Source organism: Apaloderma vittatum, unplaced genomic scaffold (genome assembly GCF_000703405.1).
Source record: "Apaloderma vittatum isolate BGI_N311 unplaced genomic scaffold, ASM70340v1 scaffold6962, whole genome shotgun sequence".
Classification (NCBI taxonomy): Eukaryota; Metazoa; Chordata; class Aves; order Trogoniformes; family Trogonidae; genus Apaloderma; species Apaloderma vittatum.
This window is the reverse complement of record NW_009704151.1, coordinates 99,745-120,225: the sequence shown is the minus strand read 5'-3', so window position 1 is coordinate 120,225 and position 20,481 is coordinate 99,745. Positions and strand designations below refer to the sequence as shown.

General features: G+C 39.9%; 1 protein-coding gene across 1 annotated transcript in view; it reads right to left on the bottom strand.

Moving 5' to 3' along the window:
* The window catches only part of GALNT18 (polypeptide N-acetylgalactosaminyltransferase 18), a 115,875-nt gene that overhangs the window by 40,912 nt on the left and 54,482 nt on the right, over positions 1-20,481 (bottom strand). Inside the window, exons 4-6 of the mRNA XM_009864924.1 lie at positions 14,566-14,749; positions 13,252-13,449; positions 10,651-10,765 (exon numbers count right to left, since the gene is read on the bottom strand). Of these exons, the coding sequence (XP_009863226.1) occupies positions 10,651-10,765; positions 13,252-13,449; positions 14,566-14,749 (497 nt within the window). The remainder of the gene's footprint in view (positions 1-10,650; positions 10,766-13,251; positions 13,450-14,565; positions 14,750-20,481) is intronic.

Genomic DNA, 20,481 nt, shown 5'->3' with positions numbered 1-20,481 from the left:
GCACCTCAGTGTCCCAGAGACAGGTGTACTCACTGGGAAGTGACAGAATTTGCCTTATGCTAGCAGAGATTCCTGAAGCTTGGTTTTCCATATCAAGAGAGCGAAAAATAAAGAGCGAGGGTGTTCCTTCCTCACACAGCTCATCCAGGAGACAGGACATTCTGGTCTCACTCCCAGTGGCCAGTGAAGTGGGTTGGCAGAACATCATGTTCTGGAGCTGCTCTCGCAGGTCTGTCCATCCTATACACACACACACTCTACTAAGGAGGCACTTTGTCATTCATTTTATATATTTAGACATCTGGCTTGAGTACACATTTAGGCATTTGGCAGATCCTGAGGCCAGAAAACGTGGCATGGATTCAGGATGTTTACAAAGCCGTTTCTGAACTTGTGCCTAACTGCACTCAGCATATGCTGGGAAAAGAGATAGAGCCTTGGTTTGCAGAGCTCTCTAGAAGGTGATCTATCCCATGAGCCTGCTGCAGAGTTAAAAACAGAGCTGAAAAGACTTCAGCATGTCTCTGTGGTCAGAACATGGAAAACCATAAAAATAATTTAAAAAAACCATAACGATTACCAGCATCAGGGAAAACCTGAGATGATCATAAATATTTAGAAATAAATGAGCAATTGATCCGGCACAAGAATTGAATAATATGGAAACAACATTTGTGTTCTGTGTTTCTAAGTATCGTATAAAGTGAGCAATTCAGTTTAACGATCCAACAAAAATAGTACTTTGTCAAACATTTACTTCTAAATGATTCAGCTACATTTCCTAATAAAGACTAAATGTGAAGTATCATCAGGCTTTGCTCACACAATGCCCGCTTTCAGTTCAAGCCATTTTTCACTATGGCCTGACATCCAGCTATAAATTGTTCAGTTCCTCACTGTACACTGTTTAAATTAGTATCGTAAAACACAAGGAAGATGTGGAGATGGTCACAGCTTAGCCTAGAACAAGACGATTCACATACCACACATGCAGTATATTCTGCCCAGCCTTTGCTCATTTTAACTAGGGATGGCCTTGATTCTAGTCCAGCATATAAACAGCAAATCTTTTGTGGGATTTTCAGAGTTAGGTCTAGATACCATCTTGACAAGCTGAGCCAAAAATTCACAGTCTATAATAGGCTGAACTTCCACGTAAATTTCAAGGACCTGAAAATCTGAAGAGCAGACTCATCTACAATTTTAGTACCGATTCCGTAATCAGTAAAATCTAATTTGACTTTATAATGAAGTCATATGTGTTTTCAAAAAACATCCTGAGATGACAAATTCTTTAATGTAATTTGTAAATAACAATCATCCACTACCTGAGAATAAGTATCAGTTAATTAAATCTGGTGCCCACTCCTTTCTCTCAGACACTGTCAGTCTCTGTTCTGTTTCCAACATTAAGTAATTCGTCTGCAAAAATCATGGATTCACATAAAAACTTAATGCTAAGAGGGAGCTGTCAATACAGATGGTGATAGAACAGGTTGCAATGAACAGTTTCAAAGTCAAATCCTATTATTTCTAAGCAAAAATTTCCTGTAATCCATGAAATTGTTATTAGCGAGCACCAAAACTGGACTAGAGATATATGCTAATAGCTTCCACACATCAAGATGCAGAAAAGTCCTTTAATAACTTTTTTGAGAGGAAAACCATGAGAAATCCACGTAATCTTAAGTTATGGGAATCCTACATTAGAGTGTGTGCAGAGCTTGCAGTTACACCCCTAAAAAAGTAGCACTACCCTAGATGTGGGCTATGAACCCTTGCAGAGCAAACGCACCTCCTTACAAGGGCAGAACGCACAGCCCTGGCTTGCTCAGGCGGTCACATCTAGGACAAGCCATAGTACCTTTCTCTCCCACAACTGTTCTTTGCCAGTGGGATTATGTCCAGTGAGAAAGCTCTTTTTTCCAAACATTTGATTATGTTTAGGGAGAGGCAGCAAATGTAGATTGGTATTAAAGTGGGATTTTCAGATGGCATAGAACTCTCCTGGAATGGCAAGGCATTCTGGATTCCCAGCTCCCCAAAACGTGCAAAATCTCCAGCCAAGGAATGAAGGGCTTTGCTGGTCATACAATAAATATTAACACTATACTGAACAGGATATGTGAATACTAAGAAAAGTAACACGACTGAATGCTACAGAGTTAGGTTTTTTCATTCTTCCCTGATTATATTTGAAATAAGAGAATTTCTTGTAGCTAGGTCAAGAACACCCATCCACTTTCGTTCAATCGTAGATCACCTGTCCACATGTATCTGACCACTCCCAGCTCCCCCATCTCCTTTCCTCGTGTAAACAAACCCACAGTACTCTAGCCATTGTGTTGGAGCCACTGTGGATGGTTGGATGGTTTTTCAAGGCATGTAGAAGTATAAACCACACATCAAAAGTGCAGAGAAGAGACTCAGTTAGTGACTCTGAATGAACACCTTTTATTCAAAGTCGATTTCTAGGTCTTTTTTTAAATTGGTATTCTAATACTAAGAAATATATTTTCTTAAAGACTCAGAGTGAATTTGCAAAGCCTTTTTAAGTGGTCTGTTTGTCATCTAATAAAATTTCTGTAGACAAGAGATTGTCTTTATAGTTAAGAAACAGGAATAGCGATTGAGGGGTCAATTCCTCACAACCTCACGTTTCCCCTGGGAATTTCACAGCTATTTTCCTGCTGTCATTAGTAATCTTTATTCAGGCTTCATCCATACTGAATAGCGCTTTTCTAGTTCTCCAGCACTGCTATTTTATGTGATGGCTATAAATAAATACAAAGGTTTTAAATCAGTGAAGCTTTTCCAAATTATCACCCATGACTTTAGCAGGAAGTCTACAGATAAAAGAGCTTCAAAGACTTTTTTTTGAAGGAAAATGTTGTATCTCTGAGCATACTGTCACTGCAGTCAGTAATACTTAACAACAAACCCGCTTGTTCAAATTGCAAGGAAGAAACTTGACTAAACTATGGTTAAAAGGAAATACAGCACTTTTTCCTGCTGCCTAGGAAGATGTGAAAATTGCTAGGAATAGTCTCAATTTCCTGCTAAAACCATAAACATGCAAATACACTTGTCAAAAATAACATATGCTTCTGCCACTGTGATACAATAAATAGTAATTCACTTTCCATTCTGTGAAAGCATCAATTGGAAAACTGTACCAATGTGTCTCAGTTTTTGCCTTAAGGCAAAAACATCAGAAAGTTTTCAAGTCCAAATGACTGTATCTTTGGGAGTACTTAGCATCATTGCTAGAGCCTGAGCAATGCAGAAAGTTTGCTTTTCTTTGGAGGAATTTCTTGAGGTTCTGGTCCTGCGGGTTCACTTTGCAAGAACAGTCTTTTTAAAAACGAACACACCAAAAAAGAGCTTTTCCAAAGAGCCCTCAGAATCCACTTCAGTATGTTATCAATGCTCCATTCCAAGAGGACCTGAGAAAGGACTTTTTATTCTTGAACTTCCTGAGAAGGTTCATATATTTAGTAAAGTCCCAAGAAGGGCTTAGAGGACTTCCTCTTCTTGAAAGGGTTCATTCATCCCTAGCAAAAGGTAGTAAAATTCCATACAAAAACTCAAGGTGTAAAGGGACACTAGCAGTGCCAAGGTGACGTCTAATGCTTATTAAAGGTGAAAGACTAAAATCAGCAAAGCGCACGACCTAAAGTAAGCAAAGCAATTGGGAGATGATAGGAAAATTAAATGAATACGGAGAATGTGTTTGGGGGGGAAAAAAAAGGAGGGAGGGCTTGAGGAATCTCCCTCTAAATCTTCAGAGGAGAGTTTTTCCAAGCTCTAAGCTCTTAACTGTTGATTTACTGAATGTACATTTACATGTAAGTTATAATTGTGGCTCTACACCTGTGTGAGTGTATGTCCACCAAGGCTGAAGTAGCTCCACAGAGCCAAGAGAAAACAGGTTCTTTGCATTGGAAGCGCAAGGAAAGCAAAGGACACATAAAACTGCAGAGAGAACACAGGAGGGGGCACAAGAGATCAGCTGCAACTTCCACTCTGTTAAAGGAGTGGGCAACCAAAGAACCGGGCAGTCCAGTGCATGGAGCGAGTGGGGCAGCTGCAGAAGCCGAACACACCAAAAGCCCCAACACCGCTGTGCTGCCATCCCTCCCTCTTCCCACCAGACCGAGGGCAGCAGTGCCATCTGCACAGCCTGCAGCCTGCAGCAGAGATGGGTGACTCACACATCCTTGGAATGTCTAAATCAATCTGGTTATCATTTTTTTACAGCAAACTCCATTCACATCTCGGAAATCTGTTTCACTACACAAAGGGTCTCCATTTCCATTTAGTTTATTTTTAAATCCAGATACTTTAGTAAATATTTTTCAAATGCATTGAAACATATTTGAATTTGCATATTTAATCAAAACAATTACAGCACTGAATCTCATCCCTCTCTGGAATATTTAATTTATACTTCATCATAAAATGATATAACGTTTCTACATTAAAAGTGTTTCTTTTTATCTCTTTAATCACTGAGTGTTCTTTTCGTGTCGCAGAAGCTTAATCTAATAAAAAATACACCCTACATGACACTGAGCAGTTTATTAGCATGTACTGCATTCATTAAATTTACACAGATCACGGAGTTTCTCTGAGAACTGATGTGACCTTGTTTGAAAACATCATTTCATTTAGACTGCAAACAAAACTTTTTAATAATTAAGTGATTTCTCAAAAAGCTAAAGCAATTTCTAGCTTCTGTGAAGTCTGCAAATGACAAAATTAGAAAAACTCATTAAAGATGCCCTGAAGATGAAATAAATAGTGCAAATTAATTACTACTGTGGATACAAATAAATAGTCAACAATATCTTTAAAATGTATTTTGGGGAACAATTTAATGCAAGAAATATTTGAGAATCTTGTTAACCTTTGTCATTACACCATTAATTGTTTACTGATAACCAATAATGAGCTTGATGCTTTACAGACAAGTATGAATAAACCTTTTTTCTCAATTGTGTGAATAGAACAGAACATCTTCAGCTGGAAGGGACCTATAATGATCATCTAGTCCAACTGCCTGATCAATTCAGGGTGACCCTGAATGTTGCTAGGGGCACTGTCGAAATGCCTCTCAAGCACTGTCAGGCTTCAGGCATAGACCACTTCCTCAGGAACCTGCAGAGAGCCACGAGGTCCCTCCTCAGCCTCCTCTCTTCCAAACTAGGCAAACCCAAAGTCCTAACCCGCTGCTCACAGGACATGCCTTCCAGCCCTGCCACCAGCTTTGTTGTCCTCCTCCGGACACATTCTAGGACCTTCCCATCGTTCTTAAATGATGGGGCTCAGAACTGCACGCGGTGCTCCAGGTGAGGCTGCCCCAGTGCTGAACACGGCGGGACAATCCCCTCTTGCCCAGCTGGTCGTGCTGTGTTTGGTGCATCCTGGGATGGGGCTCTCTGTGTGTATAATTACATGTGCTGTAGCTGCAGATGCAGCATTAATTGGCAAAACAGGCGGAAAAAACCCCTGAATATTCCACTGTAGGTTTGAAACAAAACCAGAAGCAGCCACAAAGAGCCAGTTTCTGTGATGTCCTAACTGGTATCTGATTGGAGGCATAGCAATTCCTTAGTTTAATCTCAACAGAGATTTTTCCTGTTGGAATTATGACCATGTAAATAGAGAATTTTAGCCTGTGGTTACACAGAGTGCTAGGCAAGTACTTATGCCATCCCTGCACTGCCAAGGAATCATTTTTATCTGGTGAAAGTGTGGGCTATGAGAAGCATTGGCTACATCTTGTAAGTAGTAACATTTGGTCAATCTTTACAACTTTTTCTTGCCAAGTTCAGACTAGAAATGATCTCTTCTTAATTCACCAAATAGATAAAAATAAAATAGACCTCTCTACTTAAAGCTTTAATGTAAAGTTGAAGAGAAATCACTGTCTTAAAAACGAGTATTTAAATGCCATCTAAAAGTAGCAACTAAAAATAGTCTTGTATTCCTCAGCTCTTCCCTTTCCCACATCATCAACCTAATACTGTTGAACAGCACCTGAGATCATACACTAAGAATTTTTTCTTTACAGAAAACTATTCCCTAGTGGGAAGGGCTATGGCCTACTTACTAAAATCAAGTTAAAAACATGACTATAAGATGACAGCAAGTGACAGCAGCTCTAAGTGCAAGAATGGGGGACTTCTAGATTCAATTTCCTGAAGGGAATTCAGGGAAGATGTACATTGCTCGGTGGTGAAAGGGGTCCCAGCAGCAAGGACAAAAAGGGACTCTATGCACACAAGACACATCTGCTCACTCTCTGTGCAAACAGTTCCACAATACAGCAGCTCAGTGAAAAATCCTCTCATCTTCTTCGTTCCCTCACAGTCATTTCTACCTCTTGGCACGTCAGCCTCTCAGTTTTCCTAACACAACAGTTAGTGAGGCAGCACAGTACCCACACAAACTGATTAACATTAAAATCAATGCGGCAGTTCAGAAAAAAGTTACAAAGTAAAGGTTTACTTCTGAACTGGAGGTGTTCAGTGACAGTGGGTATGGGGCAGCCATTCAGACAGCTGTGCTGGCAGGGCCAAAGCACTAGTGTGCTGCCGGAGTGTGAACCAGAGGATGGCAAGGAGAAGAAGGAAACAAATGGAAAAACAGTGTAGCTGTTTATGTGATACAAAAGAAAAAGAAAAAAAAAAAGACAGATAGGTAGAAACAAAAGCACCTTCAAGAAAAACAGCAAACAACCCCCCCCAAACCTACCACAAACCACCAATGAAGAAAAATGAAGTCACCTCTGGAATTTGAGAAAATGTACATCAGGAGGAGGCATGACAGACCTTACATCTCCTTGCTCTGCAACAAAAGGACTCTATTACACGGACAACATCCCAAAAAACACTGGGACTATTTTTTGATCAAGTAAGTAATTTTGGCATCTCTGTTCATGAACTGCATTCCTTTAGTTGTCCACCAACTGAAAATGCATCAGCTTCACATAATTTCTACAGACAAACTGACAGACTAACAAGAAAGGAAGCAGATATATTTATTATAATGTTATTTTATTGCAGATATAACTAACTTCACTAGAGCAATATACTGTATAACTGTGTGACACTCGGTCTGAATTACAAAAGCAATTTTCCTCCTGGGTCAGCTGATATTAAGTCTTGATACATCATTTAGAGGGAACAAGATCCATTCCTTTTCCCTTGAAGAGCTATTACCCTCTAACAAAATCTCCTCTTATCCATTTAACAGTGCCATTACATCCTTATGAACTCAAATTCATCTGCAAGCACAAAGTCTTTGTGACACATAATTACTCTAAGTCAAAGCCTGGGCTTGCATTCCCTTGCCTCTGATGATGACTTAGTCTGTGACCTGAGGGCGAACCACTGAATATTTGTTCAGGCATCCCTAAAAGTGGTTACAAACAACTTCACTGTAACAGGTATTTGGAAGCTTTACCAAACGTGCCAGGTGCTGTAAAAGACAAAACGGTTGTTAGAGGCTTGCTATTGACAGAGAATCTGCTGCTGGCTTCAGTAGGAATCGGAACAGGCCTTTAGGAAGCCTACTGAAACTAGACTTGAACCATTTAATGCAGGATCTAATTGATGGCATCTAACTGATTGCAATGGATTTGCAGTGGCTCCCATAGCTACAAGTACTGCTTGTGCAAGCACAACCGAGAAGCAGAGCCCAAATAACAATGAGAAACATCAGGCTTGCACTAAATTTTGTTTCTGCTATAAGGCAGTTACCAGCACAGTTCCTATTTGGTCTCTTGGGTAAGAAAAGTGATTCACTTGCCCTCCAACTGCAGTCTGGCCCCTTAAAAGCACAGTTAAGTCCATTCAATTGGGAATGATTGAACATAAACAAAAAAAAAGTATTACTCATCCTAACATCAATTTAAGAATATGATTCTGGGGCGCAGTAACTGAATCTTTCAAAAATCCCAGGTAAAGTGACCAAAAGCTATTCAAAAAAAGGATGCTGTCGAGTCTTGCATCAACCAGCCTGCCTTTATTTTCTTATGGAGCAAGTAAACATTAGCTCGAGCAAAAAATAGTGTTGTTTCTAAGATTCAAAATGCATTCATATTTTGAATGCATCTGTCAGCTTCTAGCTCAAGGCAACACAACTCTATTAATATTTATTTAATGAAATACGCTCAATATTTTACAAATGTTGTTACAAAGCCAGAGACAGGGGTAAAAATCTTAGAAGTTAAAATAATACACCAAATTAGCGATGAATAGAGCTGAACAGAACAACTGATTCACCAGAGTCAAGAAAATAATCCTTCAATCAAAAATCTGTTTTCTGTGGCTTGTTATGGTTTACCATTTATGGATGCTTCAGATATAGTTTCCAATAACTGGCGATTTTCCTGCACTCATGCAACACAAATGACTAGGTATTTGTGCAGATGATGAGGTGACAAAAGTACCTCGAAGGACAGGATACTGGGGGAGGTTTCCATTTCATCAGGGTCTAATTCCTTTCCCTGCACAGTGAAAACACTATCAATTCTGCTGAGGGCAAAGCATCTCAAGATTTTAGAAGACGCAGTAATGATTTCTCCTTTATAATGAAAAAAATCCTAAATAGATAGACTTTGCTTGCCAGAGGCATCTCACCTGGGACATTAAGTCTTATGTCACATCACTGAAGATGCAGTTGCTAACAAAGCAAATGGAGAATAAGGCTTTGGCTGTGTGCATAGACCTCACAGTTGAAAGCAACACAAGCAATCTAGGGATGACTGGTGCTGCAAAGACAAAAATGTAGCTCAGCAGAGACAAACCATCTGGCCTGAAATCACCTTTTGACTACGGTTTTCCATGTAGCCCTGTCTAATGGAAATGAAAGGCAGCCCCTGGGAACGGCTCCTGAACGCCATGGCTGCCCACCATCACATCAGGGGCCACTTGATGCAGGCACCACAAGACACGGTGTACTGCCCCAGGTGCGTGCCAGACACAGGTGGCTGAGAGAAGAAGCTTACTTGTCCAGCTTAACATCTTTAGAAGTAATACCGTGCTTCCCAGAAGCTCTAATATTGCACTGTACATTTATATTCATCCTGGTATTATCTGGGATATGCTGAGAACTGTGAGAAGAGTTGGTAATAAACTGCTGAAAAATCTGTTCATTACAGCTTGGTAATTTGTTTTGATATAGCCAGGAATACAGCTCCAAGTCAGGATAAAGCGAGACGAGGCAGCATACATTATGCTACCTTGCACACTACGATCTGTTACAGATGAAAGTATTTTATGTAGGTCAGGCGCTGCTTCTCTGGAGACAGACAAAAAGCCATAAGAAAATCAGAGTAGCATTGGGTCTTATTCCCGTGATCCAGTCTACTCCAAAGTTTCAATTATGCAGAGATTTGTGTCTCTCTGGTCTTGTTGATCAAAGTACTCTTCCCAATCAACTTCTGCAAGGCTAAGTATAGCAGACTGGACAGCACACGTCTCATGATGCAAAACTAGATAAAACCCCGTGCACTCACAAGGAGACAATAGTTTTGTCAGCTGAAAAAAGAAGAATCAAAGTGACACTAATTTTCAACTCATCACAACACTGAGCTGCAAAATGAGGTTTTGGGAACAGAAGGCAGCTCTCTGGCCCTCACAGTGAGAATGGTGTTACTAAAGGAAGCAGTCTGGCACTTCTCTCTCCCTTTCCATAAAGGTGTGGTCTAATGCAACTGTGAGGGGACCTGTACTAAAGTCTTGCTACAGTAACACTTTATCTCTCATAGGTAGCAGAAAAAGAATTTCAGGAACCTCGAAGTAAAAATGAGTGGCTTTTTGTTGTATCTCACCGTCTTAGCAGAGAAATTCCTTTTTTTTGTTTTTGCTGTTGTTTAACAGTATGCTTTTATTCTGGCAACTAAAAAGCACTACATCCAAGCTTCCACTTCAGAGCAGAGTATTTAGTAACATGCATCATACAATTTTTCACTACTTTCTATCTATCTATTTATCTATCTATCTATCTATCTATGAATTTCTCCTGTATTAAAACCCTGAAACATTCTCAAACAGGACAGCACTGTATCTTCATATGGTATTTAGCTGTCAAGAGTGATAGAAAAAAGCACACAAATCACACACAACACTGTGAAGAGCGTATGATGGAAGAAGAAATATGCGCACTTACACACTTTACGGATATCTTAATTCCCCTTCAGAGGGAAGGCAGCACAAATGCTTATATATTTCACTTTGCTCCATGGTGATTTTCCTAATTTAAATAAACCAAGTAATGTAGGAAGACTTTTCCCATTACACCTGTGAGAAACCATCCTGTTTACTGAGTCTGGGATCACAGGTAAACAGGGAATTTCAGGTATCATCTCTGCAGAATTCTAGCTTTGTTAACTTGATTAAAAGAATATACAACTCTATATTTCTATCCTTGCCCCAGATAAGTTTTTTTTAAAATATATAGCAGCTTTTGCTCCTTTTCTCCCCCTCCCTCCTCAAACACAACAATTTATACTGCTACAGAGCTCTGGATCTCCTCTGCATGTCATCATCCATACATTTTGACTGTTTTTTAACCCCCAAAATAAGAAGTAAGCTGTATTTTAAGTGTAAGCCAACAGTGTTGGTTGATTTTCTTCCTTACCCTGATTCCAAGCTCCACATTCTCTCCTCCATATACTTCCATGCCTTCATCCAGTAAGCCAATCTCCTGGAAATACTCTCTATCTACTATGAAGCATCCAATCAACGCAGGACTTCTGGAAGAATAAACCAGCAGCAACTAAAATTAGTAGATGGAATATGAACAGTTTTATTATTCAGAAAAAAATTATTGTCATAATTGGTGGGCCAAATGGTGCATCAAGACAGATTCCTAGGGAGGTGTTTCTCAAACAGATTTATTCGGGTTTGTCTTCTCATGTTCTTGATTCTATGGTGAACTAAGTCTCACTGAATGAAAATAGACTCAAAATTACTGGACATAGATATTCACCAGAACAGCCAGAATTGCAGTGCTAACATTACTAGATCCAGGAGGCAAAACTTTGTTTCTGAGGCATCACCCACTCTTGTCTCTGTCTCTTCTAAATCTTCAGCTTTCTTGGTTATGATAATTAACAAGGGTACCAAATGATGCAGTTTTGTGTATTTAGCCAGCAACTACATTCATGTGCAGCTAAAAACAATTCAGGTCTGTAAGCTCATGTAAAAAATGGAATTCTTTCTTGAATAGGAACACTTAGATAAGGTTTTGTAATACAGAATCAAAAAATGTCTGCCCTTACCAGCATACCATAACATTAGTCCACCGTCCTGCACCTAATTTAAACAAGTGGCATACCTTTACTGAATCAGTAAGCTCTATTTATGTCGTGACCTGAATTAACTAATTTTTACTGTGCGGAGCCAATCCTAAGGTAAGAGTTCAGGCACAGAGAGTACAATTTCACCTTTATAAGGTGCTGTGGAAAATACAGACTAATTTAGCTTATTCATGTTTCTCCTACCTTATAATCTACAAGAGCAAGAAATAAAAATGTATTTTCTGACTATTATGCTGGTATCAGGAACCCTGGTAACAATGTGACATTAATTAGCAGTACAGGGGAAATCATCCTGCACTACTGGGAACGTTCAGGCTGCACTAAGTGTAGACATCTGCTTTTAATCAGATGATATGATGTCTTAATCACGAATTGTACAATTCTATAGAAATCTATACATTTATGCCTTTAACTTGAAGTGCTATAGCACCTACTTTATAAAAATGAAAGACTGTTTTTGATGTGTTTATTAATGAGTAAGACAGTAGCTAATGTCACTTCAAAAATTATACTTCTTTTATGATAAAATACTCTTGCTTTTGGAGTTAACTTTTAAAATCTTTTTCACAGTACTTGCTTTCCTTTGCTATAATTCTAGAAGCATATTGGGAGCATGACAGAAGCCATAAATCAATATATCTGGCTTTTTTTCTGTTTAATTATTCAGCACACACGTGCAGTATATTGCACCGAATAAAAGGCACCAGGGAAAGGGCTAGGGAAGAAACTCAAACATGCAATATTCATCAAGGATATTCACTGCACAATCCTCACATAAAACAGAGTTTGGGGGCAAAATGGAAAAACAGATTTGCTCTTTATTCCGAGTTTAAATATCCTTAATTTAAAAAGTCACTATCATCAACATACAAGTTTTACCTCTCCAGGACTTAGTGGGATATTTCAAAGCATTTTCATAATATTAACAGAGTTCATTAACGTTGATAACAATTTCTAATGATGTGGAAATTTCTATCCCTTTCTACATACTTGTGTAGCAAACCTGTGAATTTTTATCTCTTGCTTTGCAATCCCAGGTCCTGTTGTAACGACCAGCACGTGGGTCAGTGCAGTTCAGAGTGTTTAAGCCGACAACTGAAAAAAGCTGTCTGCCTGAAAAGACAGAACTACTGGATGAAAGACACCCGTTACACTGGCTGCACGAAAACTGGCTGGTAGCGATGACCCCCTCATGCTGCCACTGCTATTTAAGGCTCTGCTTTGCAGCTGCTCATAACAGTCTTCCCACTTTCTGCAAAGAGCTAGAATATAGGTACTGGTGACCTCCACGGTACGAATGTGCAGCTAGAAGAAAGGCCTGGAATCTCAGCAGAGCTGCAGAGGGGGTTCAGAGGCACCTACTCCCCCTCCCTGAGATAAGGGTATTGTTCAGTACCTGGCTAACAATACTCTAGACATGATAAGAAAGTACAGAAGTAGACTCCACTACAGCAATGATCTAATACAGTCACTGCTCACACACTACCAGTGCACCAGCATTAACTGCAAAGACGTAACACGGCTGTAAGGCAATGTGACGGTATTATAAAGAACACAACTGCCAAATCAGTAATGTTTATACAATGCAGCTGTAAAGAAAATTCTGTTTCTGGCCCATTATCACTAAATTAGCAGACAAGACATTTGGTGAAAGCAGGGCTGCTGAGCATTCTAGTGTACCATTTCACTTAGCTCTGTGTTCATAAGAAAACCTATCAAAAAAGATCTACTGAAAGAACAGTTGTCTCGATGACTGGGTAGCGTTCAAGGACAAAGCTGAGGAGGACAGCTCAAGGACATTTAACTAATTTAACATTACAGTCAGTAAACCTATTACATAGCTGAGACCACTCACCATCTGTCAAATCAAGATGAGCACTGTCAGTGACACACTAATCTAGGTCACAGTTTCTTGTTACCTTATTGGAGCTGTTGTGTTCTCCAGTTTCCACCATGACTTTGGAGGGTTCAGATACCGGCACCACAGCTCCCAGTCAAACCCCTGCGCTGAGAGGGGATACTCCTCTATTTCAAAATTATCATACTTAATGTTATCAAATGATGGAGAAATTACTCTTTTTCTGTTTTCTTTGATCCTAGTGAGCACTGGTTCAGCCCTAAAAAAAAGAAAAAATAAGTTAAGATTGTGTCAGTAGAAGCACAGCACTAATGGAAATCATAGAATCATATAACAGTTTGGGTTAGAAGGAACTTTTTAAGGTCATCTAGCCCAACACCATCCATAAATAGCAGCTTACACTGTGTATTTCAGAAGGGGCAAAGTTTACAGCTGTTACCATTTAGAGCTCCCTTTGCTTTGAGATGGAGTTGTGACAAAGCAGGATCTGCCCCAAAATAACATATCGCAATATTTTATGTAGGATGCCCTATTATTAACCTTGATATTAACAGGTCAATAGAAGAAATGAGTATCTGCATATCATAGAGCATTTACATCTGTGCTACCAAATAACGGTAACTTCAGGCTCTCAATATGATCAAGGACATCAAGATCACAGTTAATAATAGATCTATCCTAGGGACAGAAGCTCCTGCCTTTTTACTATCTTTTTTACTTCAGAAGCAACAGAGGTATTAAAATCCAGACTAAACAAGTTAAAATACATGGTTTTAGTTTTGTGTTACTTTTGCACAGAGGGGCAACCAAAATGACATTTCTTTGTTTACTCTGTAGAACATAAAAGAAACATAATATTTTTAATTAAAAGAAGATAAATTTGCCCCTATGGGCAAAGGGCTACATTATCAGAGAAGGTTCTGAACAGGCAGTTTTTCAGTGTAGTTTAAATACACCGTAATTAGACCAGCAGATAACTCACACTATAAAAATGGATCCAGATCAGGTTACAGAGCACAAATACATTTTTAATGCTTGTGTTCACAATTGTGTCTGAAATCTTCATTTTCAACTGTGAGGGTGACAGAGCACTGGCACAGGCTGCCCAGAGAGGTTGTGGAGTCTCCTTTTCTGGAGACTTTCAAAACCCACCTGGACGTGTTCCTGTGTGACCTACTCTGGGTGATCCTGCTCTACCAGAGGGGCTGGACTGGATGATCCTTTGAGGTCCCTTCCAGCCCCTGACATTCTGTGATTCATTAAAAATATCAGAATGCTAACTCACCCTCTATATGCAAGTTAAACACCACTCAGTAATTTATAAACAGTGACTGGAAAAGCTCCCTTGGTCAGAGAAATATAAGACGACACATACCATCCTACATTGAATTCCACGTGGGCATCAAAGAGAGCAACTACTGGTGCTGTGGCTACTCTCCATCCACTAACTCGAGATCGAATCAGCCCCTCTTGTTTGCTGTGTCGAACAACCTTGATGAAACCAGGCTTATGGGCATTCACTTCATCGACATACTTCGCTAGTTTCTCCTTGAGTTCTTCTGTGGAAAGAATTAGATGTTAACAAGAAGTATCAGCTTGACAAGATGTAAAAACATGCTCTTTTCAGCAAAACAGGGACCTTCACACATGGAAATACTCCTTTTTTGATTTAATTACTGAGAATTCTCAAATATTCAAGTCCAAAAGTAGGCAAACAACAAGCAGATAGGCCATAAATTTTATGGTAAAAAAAATATTCCAGGTATCGAGTCTACATGACTGACATCAGAATCCTGCCACTGTTTAACATTAACATGCCTCAAGATAAAGCACTCAATCATAAAGTATCATAGCTACATTAAGTGCATATTATGTTACTGTAGCAACAAACAAGATAACTTTCTTTTATTTCCAGAAAAACATGCTGAAGTATTGTCCATGAACTTTCTTTACCCGTATTTCAAGAAAAAGAAAAGAATAAAATGAATTATATAACATTTTTCCACTTTTATCTCAGTAGAACAAAGACCAGTAGAAGTACTGGAGGAAAATCAGTCCTAAGTGAAATATGGTAACTTTCAAATCAACAGCTACATCATCTCTGGTTTAAAGACCACTGCATGAGAAAATCAAGTATGTAGAGCTGAAATATGCTGTTAACTAACGTAAACACTGCTCACTGCTATTCCTTATTAGCATTACTATACTCTGTCTACGTTATGGGACGACTCACAATATCCTTGGTGGTACTAAGTTCCCTTTCTTCCAAATCTCTCCGCAAATCCAGAAATGTCTTTGCTGTGAGGCAGAACAATTCTCCTATGGTTACAATGCTAAACTGGGTATCATCAAATCTGCATGAAAAGCTCAATGCTGCCTCCCCTTTCCACAAAAGCTTGAGCCAACCACTTCTCCTTAATCAATTCCCCACCTGCAAATTAGGATCACTGTACTTATTTCTTCTTTTCAGTCTATTTAGACTTGAAAGTTAAGAGTTTTCTTTTTCTTAATCAATTCCCCACCTGCAAATTAGGATCACCGTACTTATTTCTTCTTTTCAGTCTACTTAGACTCGAAAGTTAAGAGTTTTCTTTTTCGCTGCATTTGGCCAGTACCTAGCACCGTGTGGGGCTGAGCTGAGGGGAGGCTGCAGCAGACAATGGGTGGCCCCAGAGCCCAGCAGAGGAAGGAGCAGCACCCAGGAGTCCCTGGGTGAGAGCACGGGAGAGAGTCTGGCTTCCGCCATGTCGGCAGTCCAAATTGCTTCCCAGTAAAACTACTTTGGGAAAAACATTAGAAGATGGCCTAGCAGGATACTTAAGTCAGGTTTTGTCATGCAATCCACATTTTCCTGAGTCTTACAGGAGAAATCTGCATTCAATTGTCTTTGACAGTTTTAGAACATCCCGCCCAACTGGCCTGAATGATGGGACTCTCCCGCTAGAACTCATCACACACTTTGTGATGGCACTGATGGTCTCCAGCAATATATTTTAACCCATGCTTTGTTTTTCTCCATTTAAGATATATTGCCTGAATAATAAACAGTCTTTTCAATAATTATTGTGCTTCACTGCCTCATGCCACCATAGAGAGAAGAAAGGGAATGAGCAAATGTGTCATCTTCAATACACTGTTGATTCGGTTTCTAATTATAGAAACAAACAGGCTTATAAAGATGGATGTGTTTGCCTTTCAGCACAAAATCTCTCAAATAAGGACTCAATTTGACTAAGCTGAATGAGTATCTGCAATTGGAGAGAAAAAGCACCCATACATGGAATGGGAAAATGGTGCCAATCTAGTGCTTGGAAATGCTGCACTGCACTCTACCACCTGTCTTTATACCGTACAGATGTTTGGAGAGCACAGCACAACTCTCCTCATAAGTGCAGAAAACATAAATCATGTGCCGTAATTATGTTTAATATTAACATAATTAAGTTCTAATACTTCTAAGAGGTTGTTTGTTTGTTTCTAACAAACCTCCAAAGATTTTGTTTGTCAAGTTTCCCTATTCAGCACATCAAAGCAACGCTAAAGAATTCCCTCAATTTTGCTTTTTTAGGAAGGGGAAGAAGCACGGCAGCATGAAGGCAAGGGAGCATAAGGAGTCAGAACACGTCAGCCATCCCACAGCTAAAGAGATTGTATGCGAAGGGATCATTTAGTTCATGAAAATGCCTTCACCAGCCATCTTCCTTTCAGGAGAGGGCCTGAGAGAACGGTGGCTTGACAGAGGCCCTACCAGTGCAACTACTCTCCTTGCACTACTGGAGCTTGCTTGCCTTCTGTGAGTGGCCAGTCCTAGCTCAGAGGGGTGATCTGGACCCCAGTCCTGTCTCTTCTTCAAACCCTAGAGGATTGCAGCAGGCCATACCACGTGGAAAAGATTCCTTACATATGCCTCAGGGAGTTTCTCAGAAGGAGAACCATCTACAGATCATGCCCTTCATCTAGCTGCATGCAAACGGCCCATGTCTTGTATGCCTCTACCCAGGCCAGATGTGCAATAAAGGGCTTTAGCCCCTTATTCCAGTGGCCAACAGCAGCTGTGGATTCGCCTCCAGACTTCAAATTTGGAAGTCATTGATACAAACAGTGTTACCATAAATAATAAATCACTGCCTCGCATTCACAGAGAAGTAGCTTAAAGAACAGGCAATTAAGCCTCACTTTCAGTAACTTTCATGGTCTAATGTACTTCCACTCTGAGTGCTTAAATGAGTCCTCACATCTCAGAACAATTACACTTGTAAAGTCTGACACTCATGCTTTGCTGAGACAGATGCATTTTACTGACTTTTTAAAACTCTTCTTCTTAGCTGTAAGTTTGCCAACAGTGCTAAAATAAAAAAGAAATAAATAAAAGCTCTCTCATAACTTTATGCATTTTCTAAAGCCTAGAAGTCCCTGCTGACTTCGGTGCAGCAGAATGTATGCTGGATGTTATTGCATTCTCTTCAAGCTTTTACCTTTAGGGAAAAATTTATTTCCATGTCAAAGGCCCAGGAATTACCATGTCCCTCTTTAACCTTAGCACTTGGCACAAATATGGCTTCTTTTACTGTGAAGGGAAAGAAATTGTTCTTCAGTACAGAATGGGGTTTAATGGAGCAATTGGCCTCTCTGTGCCAGAAATTGTGGATAGACCCATTAAATGAAAGGTGCAAAATCCTGCCTATTCATTATTTTTACGCTGTAGCTTTGTGAGTTTATTGAGCTGCCTAGAAGGTACATTCTGGTCCCCAGGTAAAGAACCATGCTGGATATTTTCTTGGATCATAAAAGACACTTTTAAAAGCAAATCATTATAGCAGCTGCAGGAACACAGCAGAGCTACTGCCTGTCTCAGAGCCAAAAGACCTCTGGATAGTTTGCTCCAGGGCCTTCCTGAACACCCTGGGCAGTAGGTCAGAATGGGATCCACTGCCTTGCACGAAGGCAAACCAGCCAAGGGGCAAAGCACAAGAAGTCCATACACCACGAGAGCTGCTGCTATACCAGAAGCATCTCACCAGGTGCAAGTAAATTGGCAAAAATGACAGAATTCACACAAACCAATTAATTTTAAACCAAGATTTTTCCATCTTCTTTATCTGATTATTTCTGGCTCAAAGTCCTAGGAACAGGAAGAGCTGCTATTCCACTCTTCCCCCCAAAAAATTATAGCCTTTAGAAAAACAGAATGCATTGGCACAGCTAAATTTCTTTTTGGCAAATCAAGAAAGCCTATGATAGCACGTTTGCTGAAAAAAAAATTCCCCTCTTCTCTCAGTCACTCTGTAAGTGTACAAGCCGAATTCATGTAATAACTTGAATTCATGGCAACAGCTAGGTATGCAAGAAAAATTGTTTGCTCTACTTTATCTAATAGGCTTGCACACTGGATTAGATTATTTCGTATGCAGTTCAGTGCTTAGTAATTTTTCTTTTCCTTTCCTCTGGTCCCTTATCTCTCATGCTCAAGTGATCACCTCTCATCTCTCTAGAAGCTGATAACTCCAAATGGAAAATATTTATAACCAGATAGAGGCACGTCATTTGTATACATGTGTATACAGAATGTCTGCAACAGAGGGCAACAACGCACAAACAGATAAGGAAGGCTTGCTGTGCGCACTTATTTAATAACATCATGTTATCTGGTAATAAATAAACCACCCAAAGGAAATTACCGACACGATGCAAGGAAATTATTTGGATATACGTCAAAAACAAAAAAGCAGTATAGTCCTTTTCCTCCATTACTATACCTAACTTGTATCATGACAGAGATTCACAATCTAATCTCAGAAGTTCAGACGATCCACATGTAAAGCCAGACAGTGTAATGAAGTTTTACAGTCACAACCTTTGCATTCAGCAATGCAAAGTCTCAGCTGCTGTCAAACCTCACCAGGTGTAATAAGATAAACGAGGCCTAAAATAATTCAGTCCAGCTCACACCTCAGACTACAAGCCAATGATTTCTCTAGTCTAGCATGAGCACCCTTCTCCCACAATCAAGGTAAAAAAATACACATTTCCCCTCTTAGCCCCTACATACAAACAGACACTCTTTCAGTTGCCCAGGAGAATCTGGCACAGAGGACTGGGAAGCACACATTGCTTTCCAAGGGTTTGATGGGGGCTGCTTTGATCCATTCTCACATCCTCTCACAAACATCATGTCTGTGCATGGAAGGAGCTTAGGTGGACACTTGGCTGAACCCTCCTACTGGTTGTAAGGTCCTGGGAAGCTGAGAGCATGAGAACCACACACCAGCAAATAATTCCACTTCAAAACAGTAATCAGCAAACTATCTCACTTCCCAACACAAAGCAGGCTTTCCAGAAGAGACCTGTGCCAGCAACTATTCCTTGAGCGACCTAACAGACCTGTACACTGCTTGAGTTCATTTTGGTTTTTTCTAAATGATGCATAGTTCCAATCCCAGCCATGAAAGTGGGACACTGCCCTCCAGAAAGTCTCATTAAGTCCTACCTAAAGATACTGCTGCATCTTAATAAACCACAGTAGTATAGGAAGAACAATGAAAATGATCTTTTGGAAACTGCGACAGTTGAGCACCACATCATTGCAGGAGGGGGATACTGGACAAGGAAATACTACAACCGTTAATTTTTGCTAGTACTATTCTCTCACGGTAATGCCTTTATTATAAGGGCTGTAAATCCTTTTATTTCCCCTTTTATTATTTATTGAGTACTGTTCAAAGGCAGTACTCAATTTCCGTGCTAAGGTACATCCTGCCTGCCACAGGTATCACCAAGCCCATGTTCCAGCAGCAGTGTCTCACAGCACTTTGCAAGTCAGAGAAACTGAGATGCGAGATGAATCTGCAAGGTCACACCAGAAGTTGCAGAAGGGGACGAACAGAACAGGTGAACATTCTTTCCAGCTCTTCCATGAATTAAAGCGTATGCAGCAAGGCAGGACTAATAAAAAGAAAAGCCAAAAAAGTGTCTTTTCTCAGATTACAAAATTCCAAAAATAAAAAGTTCACAACTAACAATAGAAACCAGTAGGGAGTGTATGCACTTGTACCATCAAACATGCAAACACAAGCTAAAAGCAGAAAGAAGATTTTGCAAGCATTGCCATTAGTAACCACCCACCATACAAATGACTAAGTAAGGGTACAGAGGCTGCTAAGTATCCCTTCATGGCAATACCTGGAACTCTTTCAACAGAAAGATGCTTAAATATTCAAAATATCTGTAAACACAGACCTGTAATTATATAATCTTAATTGTTCTAGTCAACTTTCTGATTGATGGATGCTTG